The sequence below is a fragment of the Mus musculus genome, chromosome 13, assembly GCF_000001635.26.
Source record: "Mus musculus strain C57BL/6J chromosome 13, GRCm38.p6 C57BL/6J".
In the NCBI taxonomy this organism is placed as follows: Eukaryota; Metazoa; Chordata; class Mammalia; order Rodentia; family Muridae; genus Mus; species Mus musculus.
This window is the reverse complement of record NC_000079.6, coordinates 20,788,025-20,808,527: the sequence shown is the minus strand read 5'-3', so window position 1 is coordinate 20,808,527 and position 20,503 is coordinate 20,788,025. Positions and strand designations below refer to the sequence as shown.

General features: G+C 41.7%; 1 protein-coding gene across 5 annotated transcripts in view; it reads right to left on the bottom strand.

Moving 5' to 3' along the window:
* Aoah (acyloxyacyl hydrolase) overlaps positions 1-14,425 on the bottom strand; it is a 242,515-nt gene extending 228,090 nt beyond the window's left edge. For 3 of the 5 annotated variants that reach the window (XM_011244309.1, XM_017315521.1, XM_011244310.1), the window contains exon 1: positions 14,011-14,425. In XM_011244309.1, coding sequence (XP_011242611.1) covers positions 14,011-14,134 — 124 coding nt within the window. In that variant the 5' untranslated portion in view covers positions 14,135-14,425. The remainder of the gene's footprint in view (positions 1-14,010) is intronic. The other 2 variants (NM_012054.4, NM_001281854.1) reach the window with 1 other exon arrangement.
* Positions 14,426-20,503: the final 6,078 nt, after the last annotated feature.

Below are 20,503 nucleotides of genomic sequence, written 5' to 3'. Positions count from 1 at the left end.
TCACAAGAAGATACAATGACACATGCAAAGGAGAAAGGTCACATGACTATGAATGCAGGGGTTATGCAGCTATAAGACTAAGAACAAGAAGACGTGCAACCCCAGAAGGCAGGAGACAAACCGTTTACTTCAGACCCTCAACCTCCACAACTGTGAGAGAATTCATTCTTGTGGCTGTAACCAGCCTAACTGTGGTAGTTCTGTTGTATTGTTTGCAGCCCAAGAACACTAATCCAACTTCTGATTATTAATTTAATCTCTTAACTTGATACAGGTCCATTCAGGCCTTTTATTTCTTAAGACATTTTTTTCAGTATTCTGGTCTTTACAGTTTTTCCCCCATTGTATCTTAATTCTTGACTTGCATGACACAAAATTGTCCATAATGTTAGTGTACAGGCAATTCCACTGGACTGCCTTCAGAGACCTAGCAGTTGCTCATGTCATGACCTGCCTCTGCAACCAACCACCTGGAACCCTAGGTGTGTGTGTGGTGGGGAGTGGGTATAAAAAGGACCAACCACCATCTCAGCTTTCTCTCTGTTCCCGGGATTCTCTCTTCCTCTCTCTGTTCTCTCCCCCTCTCCTCTCTCTGCCTCCCTTTTCTCTGCCCTCACGACTCTGTTCCCATCTGTCTGCCTGTCTACATGTCCACTCACCTGCTTTATCCCTGCTCCAGGGCCTCACTCCTCTCCCTCCCCAGTAAGGCCACTTTACACCAGGTCTGCGCCATGGCATAATTTCTCAGGGGTGCTCCTTGGCTTAGGCCACCAAAAGCACCCCTCACCACATTACATTTCTTAACACATAATATTCTATTATAATAATTTTAGTTTCTTGTGGGTATATAGTGATGCTTTTGTTGAGCTTTTTGAAAATTATATTTATCAATTTTAAATGATAAGTTCACTTGAAAGTTCATTGATTTTGTGTATCTCCTCCAGTAACAGTATCTGGTTTTCATTGATACACTTGTTTTGATTTAATTATTCTTTATTCTAATGTTTATTTTCTTTATTTTACTTAGCTTGGGTCTGAAGCATTGTTTCTCTGGATTCTTGAGATAGAATTCAGGTTATTGATTTTAAATCTTTCTTCTAAAGAAAGTCACATTGCTCTCTAAGCATGATTCAGCTGGTATCATAAGTCAGCTTCTTATGTCATGGTTTTGACATAAAAAAACATTACGTTGCTTTCACATTTCTCATTATTGAATTTTAATTTGATAAATAACTACATGATTTCAATCCTTTAAAATAAATTTATGCTTACTTTACTGAATAACCTATACTTTATCACAGGAATGTCTTAGCCTCAAAACTACATTCTAGGATAATTGTAACCAAGGAGTACAATGTAAACTTAAAGTCACTGAGAAAAGAAGTTGAAAAGAAGGAAGAACTTCCCATATTCATGGATTGAGAGGAATATGATGAAAATGGACATCCTACCAAAACTGATCTACAAACTCAATGGAATCCTTTTCAAAATTCCAATGTGGCTCTTCATGGAAATTGAAAACACAATCTTAAATTTAATATAGAAATACAAAGGCCTAGGATAGTCCAAGCAATCCTGAACAACAACACACCAAACAAACAAACAAACAAACAAACAGTAAGAGTTATCACCATTACAGATTTCAAGTTATACTAGAGTAATAAACAATGAAACATACATGGTATTGTATAAAGCAGACACATGGATCAATGAAATAGAACAGAGTACACATGTATAAGTCTTCAATACTACAGTTACTTCATTTTTGACAGAGGCCAACAATACTTATTGGAGAAAAGAGAACATCCTTTGTACCATGCTGGCCAAACTGGAGAAAGCATGTAGAAGAATTACACTAGATCCTCATCTCTCACCCTGCACAAAATTCAGCTGCAAATGTTTCAAGGACCTCAGTATAAGACCTGATACTCAGGATTTAACAGAAAGTAGGCAATATCCATTTACTCATTGGCACAGGAAATAACTTTTCTGAATAGCATCCTGATAACACAAGCTTTCAGTTCAAAACTAAAATTGGAAACTTTGTGGAACAACAACAACAACAAAAATCTGTACAGCAAAGGAAACTATCATTTCAGTGAAGAAGCACCCTACAGAATATATATAACTTTACCAGATCTATATGATAGAGGGTTTGTATCTAAACTATACAAAAAAACACACTAAAAACAAACAAAAACAAAAAACAACCAACCAAAGAAAAGGACCCTAAAACCTAAACATCAAAACCCAAACAAAACAAAACAACAGCCAAGCCAATTAAAAACTAGGGTATGGACCTAAGCCGTTCTCAAAAGATGAAAAACAAATTGCTGAGAAACAATTTTTTGAAAATGTTCAACATCCCTATCTATCAAAGGAATGAAAATTAGAATGTGAAGATTAAAAAACAACAGAAGCTGGCATGGTTGTAGTGAAAGGGGAACATATATGGGTGGGATTGCAAACTGGTGCAGTTGTTATGGCAACCAGTGTGGCGGCTGCTCAATAAGCTAGAAAGATATCTACTCCAAGATCCAGCTACACCACTCTGGGACATTACTTAAAGGACTCCGTATTCTACTCTAGAGATCCCTGCTCATCCCTGCTCACTGCTGCTTCATTCACAACAGTCAGGAAATTGAAATAGCCTAGATGTCCATCAGCTGATGAATGAGCTACAAAAATGTGGTGTATTTACACAATGCAATATCATTCATCTCTTAATAAAAATGAAATTGTAGAATTTTTAGGTAAATGAATGGCACTGAAAACAATCATTGTGTATGAGGTAATGCAGGATGAGAAAGACTAAGATTACATGTATTCTTTCATGGTGGATGTTAGCTTTGAATCTTCAAATACTTATGTTTCATTGTTGAAAATCACTGACAGGTTACGGGGAAGGGCTTTCAAGGAAGAGGATGCAAAGCACACTGTGATAAAGGGTTAAAAAGGAATCGTGGAATAGAATGGGTTAAATTTGGGTTGAGAGGAGGACAAGGTGAAGGAGGAGATATAGAGAGGGATAAATAATACTAAAGACCTTTCAAAAAGTCATATGAAAATATACTGTTGTAGAAGCTTCCCCACGTATGCATGGATACACATACACAAACACATAAATACACACACATGTATATGTGTATATGTATATGTGTATATGTATGTGTATATGTATGTGTATATATATGTGTATATGTTTATGTATATGTATATTTTAAGGTAAAGTTACCTTATAACTTGGCAACAATGCTGCTACTAGACACTAGAGACTAATCACTACAAACCCCAGTGCTGAGAATGGGCTGCTTCTATTGATAGAGCTGTTGGCCAATGAGGTCCTATAGAAGCCCCCAAAACTGCAGAAGCTATTACCAATGTACTTGATTATCCTCTACAATGTAATGGTAAGACCCTGTTACTGAAGACACTGCATACTGAGTCATATAACATGGAGAAGTCAAACTATTACAGACCTGAATGCTCATCATAGAATCTTTTGTTTGCAGCATATGGCATGGAGATCCACAATTGGCCAGTATTGACAAACCCTGCTATTTGTGGTCACAGTCTACTACATCCAGATAGTTCCTCTGAGCTCAGCACAAATGGAGAACCCCTTTTTCCTGGAGGGTTCTTTCTTCTCTGCCTGGCCTTACCTGAGGACAGAACCTCCACACCCGCTACCTGAGGCAGGTCACATAGTCCTTAACAGAACTTCTATTACTGTTACTGAAGACACTGCAAACTTGAGTCATAGAGCATTGAGAAGTCAAACAGACCTGAATGCTTCATCCCCATTCCTCTTTCCAGATAAGAATCTGCCCAGCAAGTACCTGGAATTCCAGGCATTTCTTAGTACTTTCCCTTCCCACTCTTCAAGGTTCATACATAGCCCTTGTTCACCCCAAATAAAGTATATGTGCACAAGCTATTTCACTGAATATTGTCCAGAAGAACTATAATCCTCAGAGCAGCCCCCACTCCCACCCCTCTCCAGCACTCATAGCCAGGCCACGATCCTAGACTCCACCTTTTCCAGGCTATGCTTCATCCTTCCAGACCAGTGTGAAGCAGAGCCTGGACTACCCAAGAGAAGATGCAGAATAAGGAAATCACAGGCCAGGGTGAAGAAAATAAGAGACCGCAGAATGCTCAGCCTTGAATGTAACATCTGCCTGGATCTCTCTATTCAAGCCATAGGGATCATTGAGGAAAAGGGGATAATAGAACGAGAGGTTGATGTGGGTGATGACTAGAAGTATATTCTGGAAACAGGAGGGCAAAAAGCACACATGAACTCATAGCAGTTATAACAGCATTCATAAGCTCTTTATGTGCCTAAGAAAGACCAAACTCTAGCACAGAGAGGGGAGTTGGCCATGAAATTTCACTCCTATTTGTGGAGGTATTGGCAGTTAATTGTTAGCTGGAAGAAGAAATGAAGTTAAGCTCCCTCTAAGCCTAGTACATTGACCAGAGGACGACCACACATCCAAGAATATTTTGGCAACACAAATTGGTCTTGATGGGTTCAAAAAAAGAAAAGAAAAGAAAAAACAGGTGAGAAAAGAACAAGGCAGGAAGGGTGAAAATAATCAAAATGTAGTTTAGGAAATTTTCAATGAACAAAGTAAAAACGTTTAAAGTTAAAAATGGAGCTGGGAGATGACAAAGTTGGTAAAGTGCTTGCACTGTAAGCATGTTGGCCTGAGTTTGACTCCTAGTACCCATATTATAAACAAACAAACAAACAAACAAACAAACACAAACGGTCCTAAAGCACACCTCTTTTGTTGTCATTAGGTGGGGGACTCTCAGATGTTGGAAAAGTCTTTTGTGGTATCCAGACACATATTCCTCATTTTTGTTTAGTTCTATCTTTTATAAGCTGTAAGAACTGTTCAAATATTACGGTATATTTTTGAATTGCATAATTTTCTTTACATTCTGTGACAATCTTTTTTTTTGTATTTTAAGGCTTCTATTAAATTCACACACATAGAGACAATACAATATATAATAGAAATATATAATAGCTTACCTCTTATCATTATAATGATTGCCTTATCATTTTAAAATATGCCACTTTGTTTTTATACTATTCTATAGCTTAAAGCATATTCTGTGCCACAAAGTAAGAAGTCTTGTAGTTTCTCTTTCTTTGTCAGATCTTTCTCCTTCCTTGTATTTTTATCCTATTTATGCCTTTAAATCTAGGCATGTCTTTAGTATACACAATCTAGTTAGATTCTACTTTACAAAGAACAGGTTGTTTTGATTATATTGACCTTAGTGTGACATGTGTGGTCCCCACAGAGAATGTCACTCTGTGAGATTTCTAGCTGCTTGTGTTGTTCATATGTGTTCTTGTTTGGTCTTCTGTCTTTGTTCTTCTTCCCCTTCCCCTTCCCCTTCCCCTTCCCCTTCCCCTTCCCCTTCCCCTTCCCCTTCCCCTTCCCCTTCCCCTTCCCCTTCCCCTTCCCCTTCCCCTCCCCCTCCCCCTCCCCCTCCCCCACCTCCTTTTTTTATGTGTGGAAACAAGGGTAGTTAGTATTATTTCATCCCTTTTATCCCTAGTGACTTTTTAATTAGAGTTTTACTTGAGTGTTTGTCTTCCTTGTGGTTCCTGAATTAAAATGTGTAGCTTCAATCAATCAAAATTTATATCAAAGTAATAGTAATTTAATTAGCACACAAGTTTACAGATTTGCTCCTATACTGTTCCATTTCCTCCCCTCTCTTTGGGCTAATTCTCTCATGTTAGACCAGACAATACAGTTACTGCTTTAAGTAGTCTTATTGCACATATTCAAAGCATATTTGTGTATATAAATATATTATCTCCTTTTATATATACCATAATTCATGCTTTCCATCTCTTCTTATGACTTTAAATTACCATATAGTATGTTTTATCTCTGTTCAAAAGACTTCTTCTTTTAGCCCTTTTTAAATTTTAATATATGTTTATGTCTGAAGAGCATATATGTATGTACATGTGTATATGGCATATATGTGTGTATGAGTGTTTTCATATATGTGGAAAAATGCATGTAAAAGCCAGGGGCTGACTTTGTGTGTCTACTTTGATTGTGTTCCACCTTATTTGTTGAGGTAGGGTCTCTCACAGGAACCTAGAGTTCAAGGATTTGGCTAGTATAGGTAATGACTTGTTCTTGGGATTTCTTGTCTTCCAAGCAGAGGGATTAGAGGCCACACTTGCCCAATATTTATATATATACTAAAGACTGGATTGTGGTCCTGACACTTGTGTGGCAACTTTTCCGCCTTTATAGTACTTATTTTTTTAAGTTATTTATTTTTACTTTACCTATATGAATGTTTTGCCTGAATGTACATATGTGCAGTGTGTGTGTGAGCCTGGTGTCTACATAGTTGTAAGCCACCATGTGGGTGCTGGAAATTGAACTTGGGTCCTCTGCAAGGGCAGTAAGTTCTGAGCTACTGAGTCATCTTTCCAGCTCCCCTTTTGTACCTCTTATATGACAAAATTGCTTCTCGGTTTTATTCATCAGGACATGTGTTTATATTTTATGTTCATTTTACGTTGTAATTTAATACAGTATAGAATTCTGGGTTACTAACTTTTGTCCTTTCTCAGCACCTTATGTCATTCGACTGCCTTCTGCCTGCACGGCTCAGAAATGAGGCAAGCCATTAGTTACTCTGCTTTCCTGTGCAAGAGACATCGTTTATTTCTGTTGTTGTGTTCAAGGGCTTCCTATTACATTGTTTTCAGGAGACCAGCTATGAGGTGTCAGGATTCAGTGTGAATTTATTCTGTTTGAAGTTTATGAAGAGTCTTGGTTCTATGGGTTACTATTTTCCTCTGTTTTAAAGTGGTGTTGACTGTTACCTTTTATTCAGACAGCTTTACAAACTTCCTCTTTCTCTTTCCTCTCCTTAGAGTACCCACTTCACAGATGTTGAGAAATTGGACATCGTAGCACTGGTTCCCGAGGTTTGAATTATTTTCCTTCAAGTCTGGTCTTCCTTTAGCTTTGTTTTGGATAATTCCCATTGATCTGTGCTCAAGGACTCTTTTGTGAATTTCAAGTCTGCCCAGCCTCTCTAGGGAATTATCATTGGTTTTCAAGTCTAGACTTCTCATTTGGTCTGTTCTTATCATCTTATGTGTCTGTTTGAAGTCAATTTGCTGAATGTTGGCAAAATACTTTCAATTTAGTTCTTTCCCATGGATTTCTGTGATTACCTTGAAGTTCTTGCTAAAACGAGTCCAAGATAAGGCAATTAGCTTGTGGATCTGTAACTTTCCGATTTTCCCCACAGTATTGAACATCTAATCAATCAGTCTCTGCAGACACAAAGCCTCTATCCAGGAGTTTTGTTCACAACTTGAGAGTTGCAAAACAGTAAGCTTCTGTTTTACAGAAACAGAAGGCTATGGCATTGGAGCAATTTGTTTTTCTTTCCAGATTAGCAGAATGAAGTTTATTCATAAAAGCTTAAACATAAAAGCCCTGATTTAGTTAGGGTTGCTATTGTTGCAACAAAACACCATAACAAAAAGCATATTGGGGGGAGGGGGGCTTATTCAGCTTATACTTCCATGTTGCTGTTCATTATTGAAGGAAGTCAGAATAGGAACTTAGTCAGGGCAGGAGCCTGGAAGCTGGAGCAGGCACCTTATGAGGGAGCGCTATTACTGGCTTGTTTCCTCTGGCTTGCTCAGCCTGCTTTCTTATAGAAGCCAGGACCTCCAGTCCAGGGATGGCCCCGCCCACAATGGACTCTCCCACTGCTCACTGCAGCTGGATTTTAAGCTTCTTCCTTTCTGATGACTCTTGGCTTGTGTCAAGCTGACACACAAAACCGGACAACACAGACTATGAAACTGAAAAGAAAAAAAAAAAAAAACATAAAGCATACAAAAATCTCACCAGTAAATCTTGTCCAGACAGAAACCATTGCTATTTACTGATCTCTATTACATGTGCAAGGTTATAATGTCTATTTGGAGAACGACTTTGGGCATAACTCAGAGATCCTCTTATGTGATGTTACATAGTATTCAGTTTGGTGGCCTTTCCCCTTCCTTTTGAGCATTTTGATGTCTGTTAGATAGATTTATGAGGCCTTTGTTCCTGGTGTAGTTCTCTGGTGTGTTTCATGTTACTCTGCTCACAATAACAAAGGAATTTGTGCATGTAATTGGGATGTTAGTCAATTTACTTTGAGTTATTATTTTTTTCCTGAGTGGGCCTGAAATAATCAGCGAATTTTTTTTAACTGAAGAGTTTTCTCTAAATGGCGCTGGACAGAAAAGACATCAGTACGCTGCTAACTTCTTATGCTGAACAGCAGCCTTTAATATTGAGTTTTTAAGCAAAGAGACCCTGAGTCTACAAATGGGAGGTGTTGAATGCTGTCAGCAGCCAGTGAAAATTTAGACCTAAATGAGTCCTAAAAGAGAGTTCAGCCCTGCGGTGGGCCCCTCTCCCCCCCACCCCCCACCCCGCACCTCCCCACTTCCTCTTCACATATTTGAATGTTAGGAAGGATTAGGAGGGGTGGCCCTTTTTAGAGAACATCCCTCATGTTACAGATGGTGGGCTTTGACATTTCAAAAGCCCTCACCAAAACCAGTAGCTCTCTTTCTGTCTGTCTTCAACTACTACTCCAGATCCATGCCTTCCTGCCTGCTTCCATGTTCTCTGCCTTGAAGGTCATGGCTCTCACTGGGAAACGGTAAGCAAGTCTCCAATTAAATGTTCTTTATATACTGCTATGGTCACAGTGTCTTTTCATAGGGATGGGACAGTATCTAAGACAAAACCCATCTGACATCTCGATTTTAACCCTTTCAATTCTGAGCAAAGAAAGAACCCAGTTTACTATGTCCAAATTTCTGATGTATAGAAACTATGAGACAATGAATATGTGTACATTTGAGCTTATTAGTGGAGAACAATTTGTTACATATCTATAGAAAACCACACTATGAAATCATTTTATTATTTATTTTAAAAATTCCTTAGTGCATATTCACTGAAGAGTCCTGTGCTATGTCAGTTTTCATATCACAGCCTATGTACAGAGGACAGTTGTTAGCATTCTGTCTAAGCTCTGCCCCACAGTTATCTGGCAACAGCCAGGTAGGCCTGACCCACTATAAAAGGGGCTGCTTGCCTGCTCTTCACTCTCTTGCTCCTCTCTTGCTCTCTTGCTCTTTCTCTGCTTCCCCCGCCTACCACGTGTTCATGGCTGGCCTCTACTCTCTCTCTCTCTCTCTCTCTCTCTCTCTCTGTCTCTCTCTCTCTCTGTCTCTCTCTCTCTCCCTGCCTTTTTCTGCCTCTACTACTCTCCTAACTCCCCTCCCCATGCCCTGAATAAACTTTATTTTATACTATACATGTGGCTGGTCCTTCAGGGATAAGGGATGCCTCAGCATGGGCCCTTGGAGGCATCCCATTCCCCCACACCTCACCACACCTCCTTAGAACATATCCTCCCCCCCCCACCCCCATTTATCTTTCTCTAAACACATCACCAGGTGAGTTACTTCTCTCTTTCTAGCATGTGGGCTCTGAGGATCAAACTGTAGGCTGCCTCCCCTGGGGGGAGGGTGTCTTTTTAAAACATCTTCTCCCCACAATTTCTGCTGAGTGCCTAGGGGAGATTTGCAGGTGCCAGGCAAAGCTTCTGTCTTCCAGTCACCTTTCCTTTCCTTTTTAAAGTGTTGCTACAGAGAGTCTCTTAAGGCCTTCGAGGCTCTGTCTTAAGTGGCTCTTTTTGCTTCCTCTCACTGGGATAGGAAAGCTCCCGAGACTGTGGCAATCCCTCCAGAATGGACTCTGGATTTGTGAAGTTTCCTGTTTTGCTTAGCTGTTAAAGTACAGTTCTACCCATCACCCACCTCTTCAGGCAGCTGTTACCAAAACTCTCCAGTGTTTTCACTGAAGATTCAAGGGTGTTGTATCTATGTGTCAGTCACAGCTTCCAGAGACCACTATGAAATCTTTCTTGGAAGAGGAATCTCTGCTTTAGACCCCCTCAGATTTACACATGTACTTTCCACATGTTAGCATTTAGTTTCCTTGGAATCTACTTTGCAATAGGTTTAATCTCTGGACTTTTTAGAACACAATTTCAGCCTAGTCTTTCTTGGTTCTCTGAGTCCTTGTGATGTGGTATCTCTATGTGTAATATGCTCCCTTGCCGTGTGTGATTCTCATCCTGCTGGGAAGGAAGGTGCAGAGGGTTAAGCAACGTCCCCAATCCACATGTGCAGAGTGGGAGAATCCAGACTCATGCGTCTCAGAGCCTGGACTTTCTTTTCCTTACTCTTCCAGTTGTTCCTGTGTGAATAGCTAGAAAAGTCAGTAAAATGCTGCACAGAAAATGCAAGGCACGAGTGATCTCAGCATCCAGAGAGAACCGTGCCAGAGATTTCACTTAGTTCTGCAATTCTTTTGTTCCTTCCTCTTCCCACAGAACATTCACAAAGAGAAATTATTATTAACGTTTCCCCTAAAGATCCCCATGCTGCCTTTATTTTCTAAAACTTCTGCTCCCTGTGTGACCTTGTCTGAAAGTCACAGATGCTTTCTATTCTCTGTTGTGTTTATCTGGGTTTTTGTTGTTGTTGTTGTTGTTGTTTTGTTTATTTTTTTCTTTTCAAGATTTTGACTCCAAGACACTACAGAGAAAAGAAACTAGACAGGATACGAGTAACGCAAGTGATCAGAAAGCTTCCATTTGCATAAAGATTGTACTGAAGTCAATGATAATTTAAAATTAAAGGCAGAGCGCTCAGGAGAGGAGGGTACACAAGATTACCAGAACGAGGAAGGAGTGGAGAGGCCCCCAGAGAACCAGGGGTGACCCGCTAAAGTCAGAGGGTCTGGAAGTCATTGGAGCTGCCTAAAGATATCAGACTAACAGGGTGCAACCATAGGATTGCTGTGAGATGGCCCTGTGATCTTTATAGCCGTGAGACCTTGGCTACAGCTCAAGGAGCTCTTAGGGCTAAGGACAGAGCCCACTCTAAGTCTGAGATCCGTGAGTATTGTGGTGGTTTGAGAACTAAATCACTGTTGAGAGGTGAGGAAAGGAAGAGGAGAACTCCTGGCATCCACAGGGAATGTGAATGGCAAAAGGAAATGCTTCCTGATACCCACAGAAACTGTGTCTGTGAGCTGCTGCCCAGTTAGAGACAGACAAACTGAAATCTGTGTGTCCCCAAATTATGACCATGACTTACACCCTTCCCTGCCAGCTCTGTCTAACAGCTCTGTCTCCAGTCTCTGTGAATGAAACTCTTTCCCCATTTATACTATTTTGAGACCCCAGAACCACCTTTGTCTCTTACTCCAACCAGAGTTTCTGGGGTATGCCGAAGGGAAGATGGTCTGATTCTGAGGGCATGCTTAACAAAACATGAACAAGAGCATGAATGAAGCTTTGAAACCCTTATGGCTTCCTCAGATTTAAAAAGTACCTTCAAACCCTCAAAACTCAATGAATTAATTTAACTGTCGATGAAAAAGCAGAAGGACTATCTGGCTTGTAAATCATCCTGTACTGAAATTAATGTTTTACAAAATGAACCTGGCTTATTACTGATTCTATAACCTTTGGAAAGGCAACACATAGTCCAGAGGGCAGATGGGATGGCTAGTGAGTGACATGGAATTCCCACAGCTAGCTCTGATGCAGACCTGTGTCCGCAGGTCTAGTGCTCAGTACCCCAATACAAGGCTCCTGTTCATCTGTAATGGGATGCTGCTCAGTAACCTGGTACCTTCTGTGGTGACTCCTTTTAGAGTGTCTGGTCCGTTACAACAACCCCACCCCTCTGGGGTCTGTATCTGCACCTAGGTCTTTCCTTACTCCCATTCGCCTCTTATTCAGTGGTATGATGGCAGCCCAGGTATTCTCTGCTATAAAACTGGGATTGGCAATCAGATGGAGTGGATGTGGATGGGAGCAGAAAGGATCAGGTAGGTGTGTGTGTGTGTGTGTGTGTGTGTGTGTGTGTGTGCATGTGTGTGTGTAGAAGCTATCTTAGTTTCAGACCCATTAAGCCACTGACCTCTACCTATGTGGTACAGAAAATCACCATCCAGGCTGTATCCAAATTCCTTACTGAAAAAAAAAAAAAACAACAACAAAACAACATGCTGCAACAAATGGCTATTATTTTCATTTGTTCTGCAACAGTGGATATACAGAGCATATTCCTGGAATTCTCTTAACATGGCTTCCAACAATCCACAGCCTTGCTGGGGACCTGGCAGGGAAGGAAATGGGAACCTTGTGTCCACTCTACTGGTGTGAAGGTCTGGGGATATCATGGTAGATTGCTAGACTAAACCCATTTGTATCCCCCTGGAAACAGAAGTAACTCCCGGAGACTTTCCCTGGTGGATTTCATTTGATAAGCTTGAAGCAGCTTTGAGAAAATAGAATGGCAGCAAGCTGTGATTTTAGGAAACTAAGTAAAGATGACCCCTCATCCTACACCTGGTTCCAAAGGAACCATTGAATCGGGTTCTTTGAATGCTATTTTAAAAAGGCTTTGCCTCTAGAGACACATTCCCTGGTGTGTATAATAAAATCATGGTTTTGTCAAAACCTGACTAAGTCAGACTTTTTGTTATTGCTTCTACACAGAACTCCTAAGTGTCAGAACTTGTACCCAGGTTCCCTGTGTGTAGTATTTGGCCACCACAGTTATCCATAGGGTGATTTTTGGGCAGGACTCCATATTGAGTCTGTTTACTCGTAATTGTTTCTTAGTTCTGAGTCTATGTGGCTCCACTACCCATGCCATCTCAGTCCCCTCTTCTGCTACATGTCCATTGTATAGTATGAATATGGAAGTTGTCCTGGCTAGGGTTACCATTGCTGTGATGAAACACCACAATCAAAGCAACTTGGGGGAGGAAAGGGTTTATCTCAGTTTACACTTCCAGGTAACAGTCCATCACTGAGGGAAGTCAGGGCAGGAACTCAAACAGGGAAGGAACTTGGATGCAGGAGCTGATGAAGAGCTTGTGGAGGGGAGTTGTTTACTAGTTTGCTCCTCATGGCTTGCTCAGCCTGCTTTCATAGAGAACCCAGGACAACCAAGCCTAGGAAACAACCCACCCACCATGAACTAGACTCTACTCCATGAGTTCCTAATTAAGAAAATGCCCTGTAGGCTTGGCAGTCTGATGGAGGCTTCTTAGTTGAGGTTCTTTCAGATGACTTCAGCGTATGTCACATTTGACATAAAACTGGCCAGCATAGAAGGTTTCACCTTATTCCCCATTGTCCTCAGAAGATGTAAAGCAAATACAAAGAGAATTTGGAAATAAAATGTTCCTATGAAGGAGAAATCACAAAGCCAGATCTCAGTCAGTGCTCAGAGTTTCTGTCAGGTCACTATAGCTAAATTCCCTAAAAAAATTGAAGGATGCTGAGGGGATGAACCCTTACTGTGTACGAATGTCACAGACACACATGCAGGGTCTTAGTTTTCACAGTTCCCCAATGAAGTCTATGTTATTATCCCTGTCAACTAAGGAGAACACAACAGTATGGAGAAGGCTAGGTAAGAGGCACTAACAGACCAGCAAGAGGAAAAGGAGGAGGAGGAGGAGGAGGAGGAGGAGGAGGAGGAGGAGGAGGAGGAGGAGGAGGAGGAGGAGGAGGAGGAGAGCAATGCAGTCCAGATGTCTAAATTCAGCACCATGTCGAGAACGGAAAATTTCAGATACGAACGGAGCTGATCCAAAAGAACACCTTCCCCATCACAGAAGGGGGTTTTTTGTTTGCTCACCTTTGAGACAGGGTCTCAATATATAGCCCAGACTATCTTCCATCTGGTGATCTTCCTGCCCCATTTCCTTTAATGCTATAAATACAGACAGGTATGTACCACCATATCTAATTTTGATCTTGAGGAATTATTGTGCAAGCAAAGTACCAGACCTCATTGTTATGAACACATAGACAAAATTAAAATGTACATACCTAAACAGCTTTGGCCATGGGAGTAGCTGTCACCTGGCTGGTCCTCAGAGGGCACAGAGGCCAATGAGTGAGAGAGCAGAAGAAGCAGAAGGGTGGTCTTGAAGACTTTCCAGGGAAACTTCATCCTGAGCTGTACCAGGAACCACACTCTTGGACCACAAGATCACTCCACTTCTCAATGTTGCTTGGCCCCTCTGTAGTTACCACACCCCAATGCACACTGCCTCGAGCACACTGTGCAACACACACACACACACACACACACACACACACACACACAGTAGCTATTCTGCCATGTCTGAGAGAAGTTCAGATGTCCAGATCTGGAAGGGCTGGAGAAGTTCTAGTAAGGCAGTCCCTCTGAGCAAAGACTTCAGGAAAAAGAAATACCCGAGTTGCACATTGACAGAAACAGTACTTCCGGCCTCTGGCTGAAGTCAGTGACCACATGAACCTTGAGGTTTGCCCGAAGCACTCTGTTGGCTTGGAAGAGAGAGGCCCTTCCTGTTTCATTCTTACAAAATGAAATGAAATGTAAAGTAAAACCTAAGAAGAAAACTTAACACCACCTGCACACAGCCAGCCCTTCAGCAATCAGATTGGCAGCACCCACATAGTGAAGAAGTTATAGTTGTAATGTAGAATAATTATGACTATAAAGTGTAATGCAGAATTATATTTAAACTTATTTAGCTTTCTTCTAACTGGCTGTATGTGTGGGGATGGACTCGTTGCTTTGTCAGAGAGCCTTCTGGTCAGCGGTGACTTTCCTCTAGCAAAGAATGAGTATTTCTTGCAGGGCCCAGCTTTCTTAAAGTCTTCTATTGGATATGCAGAAAACAATGAGCTGTCAGCAGGACTAGATCTTAAATCTAATAAGAAGAAAAGATGTGCGCGCTAGCTACTTCGTATTGACTTGCCTGGGCAGGCTGCATCGCTTTCCCTGAGAATTTGGAGACACGCTATGTTTTCCACCTGAGGGCCATTTGCTCACATTTAAGAGACTGATTTTTCTGCTTTGAAGTCAAGGATTTGGCACTGCTTTTCTGAGGAAAGCAATCTGGAAAAGGGGACTTAAAAATAAATGTTTTGGTATTTTTTAATAAAATACACCAAACACTCAGACAAGCTCAGAGGCTAAAGTACCTCAGTCTAGATAAGAGTCCCTTCTTGCTTTGGCTCTGAGAAAAGCTTATTACAGACTTAGTTAATTCATATTAGCTAAATTTATTAGCATTGTCTTGTTTAATAGAATAGCATTTTTTCCAATTTCATACATGTATTCAATGTATCAAATTCATCGTCAATCCCACTCTACACACACACACACACTCTCTCTCTCTCTCTCTCTGGCTACCCCCTATGATGTCTCCTTCTCTCCTCCTGGTCCTCTCCTGAGGACAATTAGCACTGCCAGTTGATACTGACTTGACCTTGAGTGCAGGTGAGGCAGGGTTTTCCCAATCCAATCACACTAAAATGTTAGGGAAGCAGGAGGCCAGTGATTGGACAGTGAAAAGGGAGGCGGGGCTAAGTATTGCAGAGCTGGAGAGCATCTTAGGAAAGAGGGGAGAAAAGGAAGGCCAAGATGAAGGCGGATGTAAACCAGTGTGGCTTTAACCAGCCATAGGTAATTGTGATATCATAAGGTTAGAATATTTGGGATAAAGTTCTTATCATTATCAATTGGTTCTGAAGTTATTGTACTGACATCTTGTAAATTGAGAATTTATTGATACATAAATCTTTACTGGTTAATTATAAGCTTTAAGAGTTTTGATTCTACCGGGTAGATGGGTGCTTTGGTGGCTGACCATGGGGTGGACGGTTGTTTCATGGGGCTGGTGGCAGCGATCTGCCAAGGGACTCAGGAGCTCTGACCCAGAGAGACTGCCAAGTGGAAATTACCCGGCTGGAGACATGTGAGCCAACTTTCTTTCTCCATTTTTATCAGTTACCTTGGGTAATGTAGTATTACTGTATAGGGATACTATGAGCATTCAGGTAATGTTAAACCTAAAGCACCATGGCAGTAAGGAGTAAATGTGTAGTAAATTAAAGCTCTGGCTATTTCCCAAGTGCAATGCAACTAAAGCTGCGGCCCAGGGCAAGCATGGGGAAATTCTAAGGTTCTATGATAGTTGCAGGGCAACATGCAATGTTTGGGAAAATGCCACAAACAGAAAAAGGCAGAAATGATTGAAACATCTTTTCTGGGTCAGTCAGTCTTCCAGAGTGCATGATCAGGTCTGTCTGACCCAGAGACTGAAGGCTTGTTCCAGAAAAGCATTTGGAATTGCCTCAAGGCCTGAGAATCTGGTAGTCTCGGTGCCCAGCTGCATGCAAGCATGGAAAACCTCAGGGTCAGGGGCTGTGCAAGTTGTATGTACTTCATCATTGCTATGTGATCAGTCAGCTCCACCTACAACCAGCCCATGACTTGGAAACTTTGAACGCATCTGGTATGCTTGGGCTTTAAGTTGGCATAGGACGAGATCCTGACTTATCTCTTCAGAGTAAGCAAGTCCCTTACCGTCTCAGCAGGTGACATGCCTCTGCTAGAAAAGGATGGTTTCCTTCAGAGAGTAGTACCTACTATATAGCAGACATTCAATACATGCCTTTTCACACATGACCACTGAGAGGGCAGTATCAAAGGAACCCAGAAATGGGCAAATGGTGTTACTGACACAGAAGCAACATATACACGCACATCCTCCACTAACCAAACCTCAGTGGTCACAAAAGTCAGGGCTCTCAGAGGGGTGGCTGTATTTCCTAGCAGTACTCCATTCGTTCATCAGGTACTGAGTACACATGACTTATACCTCTGATCAAACTGGTGAAAAGACTTGGGGCCACCTGAGGTTTGTAAGAACTGAGGGGCTCCTGGGTGATACCCCCCAGAGGAGCACTGCTGTCAGATGCTCTCATTTGGGGTCTCGAAGTCGGTTCCTGAGAAGTCCTGAGATTTCTTCCTTGCTGCACTTTTCCCTTCTCTGCTCAGAGGCAAACCTGAGCAGTAGGGGGAGGCTGGGGATTTGTGATCCTGAAAACTGTAATTGTGGTTCTGGCTTGTTGCACTTGAGTCAGTAAACATCTGATTGCAATGATGGCCTCTGCTTCTCATCAGGAAAAGAAGTAGAGACAAATGTAGGTGAGGAAAGACAAGGTAGGAGCTGGCGGTGCTACAGGGAACTTCTGGGCTCAGCCTTTTCGCTCTGTGCCCAGGTTTCTACTGCTCTCTCCTTGGTCTGGCTCCCGACTTGTCATGCTGGCTGGCTAGACCCAGACCTGCTGTAGAGGGCACTTCCCCTAGTCTGAGACCCTTTCTACACCATGCCTGCTCTGCTCAGGAGCTGCAAATTAATCCTGGCAAGGAAGAATTTGGACTTTCTAAAAGAGCTGCAGAGGTCAGATGGGGAAACTCAACCCATTGTCATAATTTCCCCTTAGTAACTGTGCATCCTGAAACTATCTATCTATCTATCTATCTATCTATCTATCTATCTACTTCTTCATTCACACTTTATGTATATGATTGTGTGCCTGAATAGATGTATGTGCACTACATATAGTCAGAAGAAGATGTATCCCCTGGGAGTTTTAGTTCTCCACCTGATGTGGATGCTGGGAACCAAACCTGGGTCCTCTGATGGGGTAACAAATGCTCTTACAGAGTCATTTTTCCAGTCCTTTATTTAACTACAAAGTGCTGCTTATCATGCCAATATTATAGCACTATTATGATGATTAACAGAGTGTACTTTAAATCTCTAAAATTTAATGCTAGTTAAATGTAAAGCTACAAACAGAGAATGACAAAGATCTGAGATGGTATATATGCCAGCTACCAGGATGTGGTCAACACCCACTGTATACACATATTGAAATGTCACATGGTACCTCACAAGTATGTGCAATTGCTATGCATCAATTAAAAAGTCATTCATTTAAAATGTAGATCTGGCAATGAACCAGCATTGCCTTTCTGTAGTAATATGCTGAATTTTAACATTTTACACATTAACTCAGGTACATTTTAAAAGCTTTATTTTAGTAATGCAGGCTTAAAACTGCAATGTTTAATAGGGATTCAGAAAAGCCCAGAGAAATATGTTTTCAGTAAGTGGTAGTGACCCTTATGTTTGAAAGGTGAGTTTTTATTGACGAGTTCATGAGGTGTCAACTGTGGGTACTCCTACTGGTGGAAAAATGTGGAGACCAGGGCAACTCACTCCTATTAGGCATACCAGTGAAGAGCCAGTTACCAGAAATAATCCTGAGCTCCTCCACACCTTGTGAATGTAGCAATAGAATAAGGGTCCTGAAAACTGCCCAATAGGGTTTGTGCTCTGATACCCCTGTCCCACCCTCTGACCTATCACTCAACCAATCATTCACATTGGCATTCTAGAGTTTTAGAATGGAGTTTTAATTTAGAGCTTTAGAGTGGAGTTTTCGTTTAAAGCTTTAGAATGGAGTTTTAGTTTAGAGTTTTATGATGCTCTTGATCAATTTTCAGAAACACATACATCAGAGCGAGCTGGGGACATGGTTCAGCGGTTAAGAGAGTGGTTGCCGCGAAAGCAAGAGGACCTGAGTTCAAATCCTCAGCATGTATATGAAAGTTGCGTATAACTATGCTTTGCTAGAATGCCAGCACCAAAAGACAGATGTGGCAACTGCTGATGTTGGGGGCTTGACAGCCTTTGGCATAGCCATAAGGCAGGGGGTGAGGGAGGAACTTCAGCTTCAGTGAGAGACTATATCTCAACAGCTAGGATGTAGAGAGAGAAAGCTTCCTCCTTGTGTGTGTGTAACTCCCCCCCCCCCACACACACACACACATATTCCTCCCTGGAAATATATTTGTGAGAAAAGTGCTCATTTATGACAAAACTGTCTGGAAGGCGGATCAGGTCTATCAAGTAGAAGCTTTTTCATCTCCTGGGCATTAGTTAAAGGAAAGGAGTTGAAGTAGAATGGAGGGAGGAGAGCAAGAATGAAGGACACACATGTGCTGCTGTGCTGTTAGTGAGACAGGCATATGGCAGTGAGAGGCAGAGTGGCAAAAGGGTAGTGCTAACAGGAGTCTGTCTGACGGACCTGGGAGGCTACTTTGCATGCATTAGAGAGATGATGAGGTGCCCAGACCTTGTGTGGTGTATGTGGAGATCAGTGAGTAGCTGAGTTTTCTGTTTGGAGCAGAGCAAGGCAGCTAAGAGAGGCTGGCAGAAGCAAGTACAGAGGTGGGCAAGCTATGTAAAACCAGGCCTCAGGGATTCACTGGGTATCTTAGGAGGACTGCAGACTCTCATTTGTGTCAGATCAAGGCTAGGCCGGTTTAAACCATCTTCATCTGCCTCTCCGACCTATAAAGGTAAGTTTGAATGCTTATAACTAAGCAAAATAGATACAGCTTTATTAAGAATGGAGTTCATTCAATTCATTTTAAAGAAAGGAAATCCAGAGGTTATCCTACTACCCTAGGGCTGGCTTTTATCCTCAGGAGTGGCTTTAAATGGCTGCTTGCACCTTGTTTTTCTGCTGCAAGTTAGGAGAATACAGAAGCAGAAAAGAGCGAGCTCATGTGTTCCCTAGGAGCAAGATCTTCTTCAACATTTCTGCTTACATTTCATTGGCCACACCTAGTTGCAAAGGGTTCTGGGAAATGGAGTCACATGTTTACTTAAAAGTGCAAGGGAAGCGAGCATGCGTATCTTTTTTCTCTCCCTTTTGAATGATGGGCAGATAATGGTGCTCCCTGGAAGCCTTTTAACCCAAATCCTGTGTTGTTCACAGAAATGACACTGTCAAAAGCCCAGGTGACAACCTCAGCTGAAGTTTGACTGTTGAGGGTCACCTGGGTAGGGCCTTGTGTATAAGTAGGCCCCAGTCTTATTGGGGGTTTGCATCTGTATTTCAAAAACATGAATCAAAAAATAAATAACCAGCTACAAACTTCCTGACAATATGTTCATACAGAAAGCTGGAAATTAGGGATGAACAGAAAGCTAAAAAATGCTTTGTGATTCAGGTAGATGACATAGAATCCTGCAGTTGTATGGGATCCTTAAATTAGTTGGCCAGAGTAGTGGTGGTCGCGAGAGGTCTGCACCATGCAGCCTCTAGATAAATGAAGACATGTCTGTACTCCAGTGGACAGTGATGACTTCACTCCATCTGCTCAGATGCTCACATGAGCTTGGACCAGTGGGTCACAGGCTGTGTCCTGGCTTCACAAGGCCTTGTGATTAGATTTAGAAAATAGACAGGGTACCATGGTCATAAAACTGCTTTGCATGTTGGGTAACAGAGAGCAGGCAGGACTTGGGGAAGTCAAGAAGATCTCCCCACGTGACCCTCTGCTGAAATAGCATATGCTTTGAGAGGAAGAAAGCCACAGAAACACAGCTAGTGATGAAACTGGAGTGAAAGAAAAATGGCCATTTCAGTCTGAGGACATGCTGCATCACCCTATTGTTTAGGA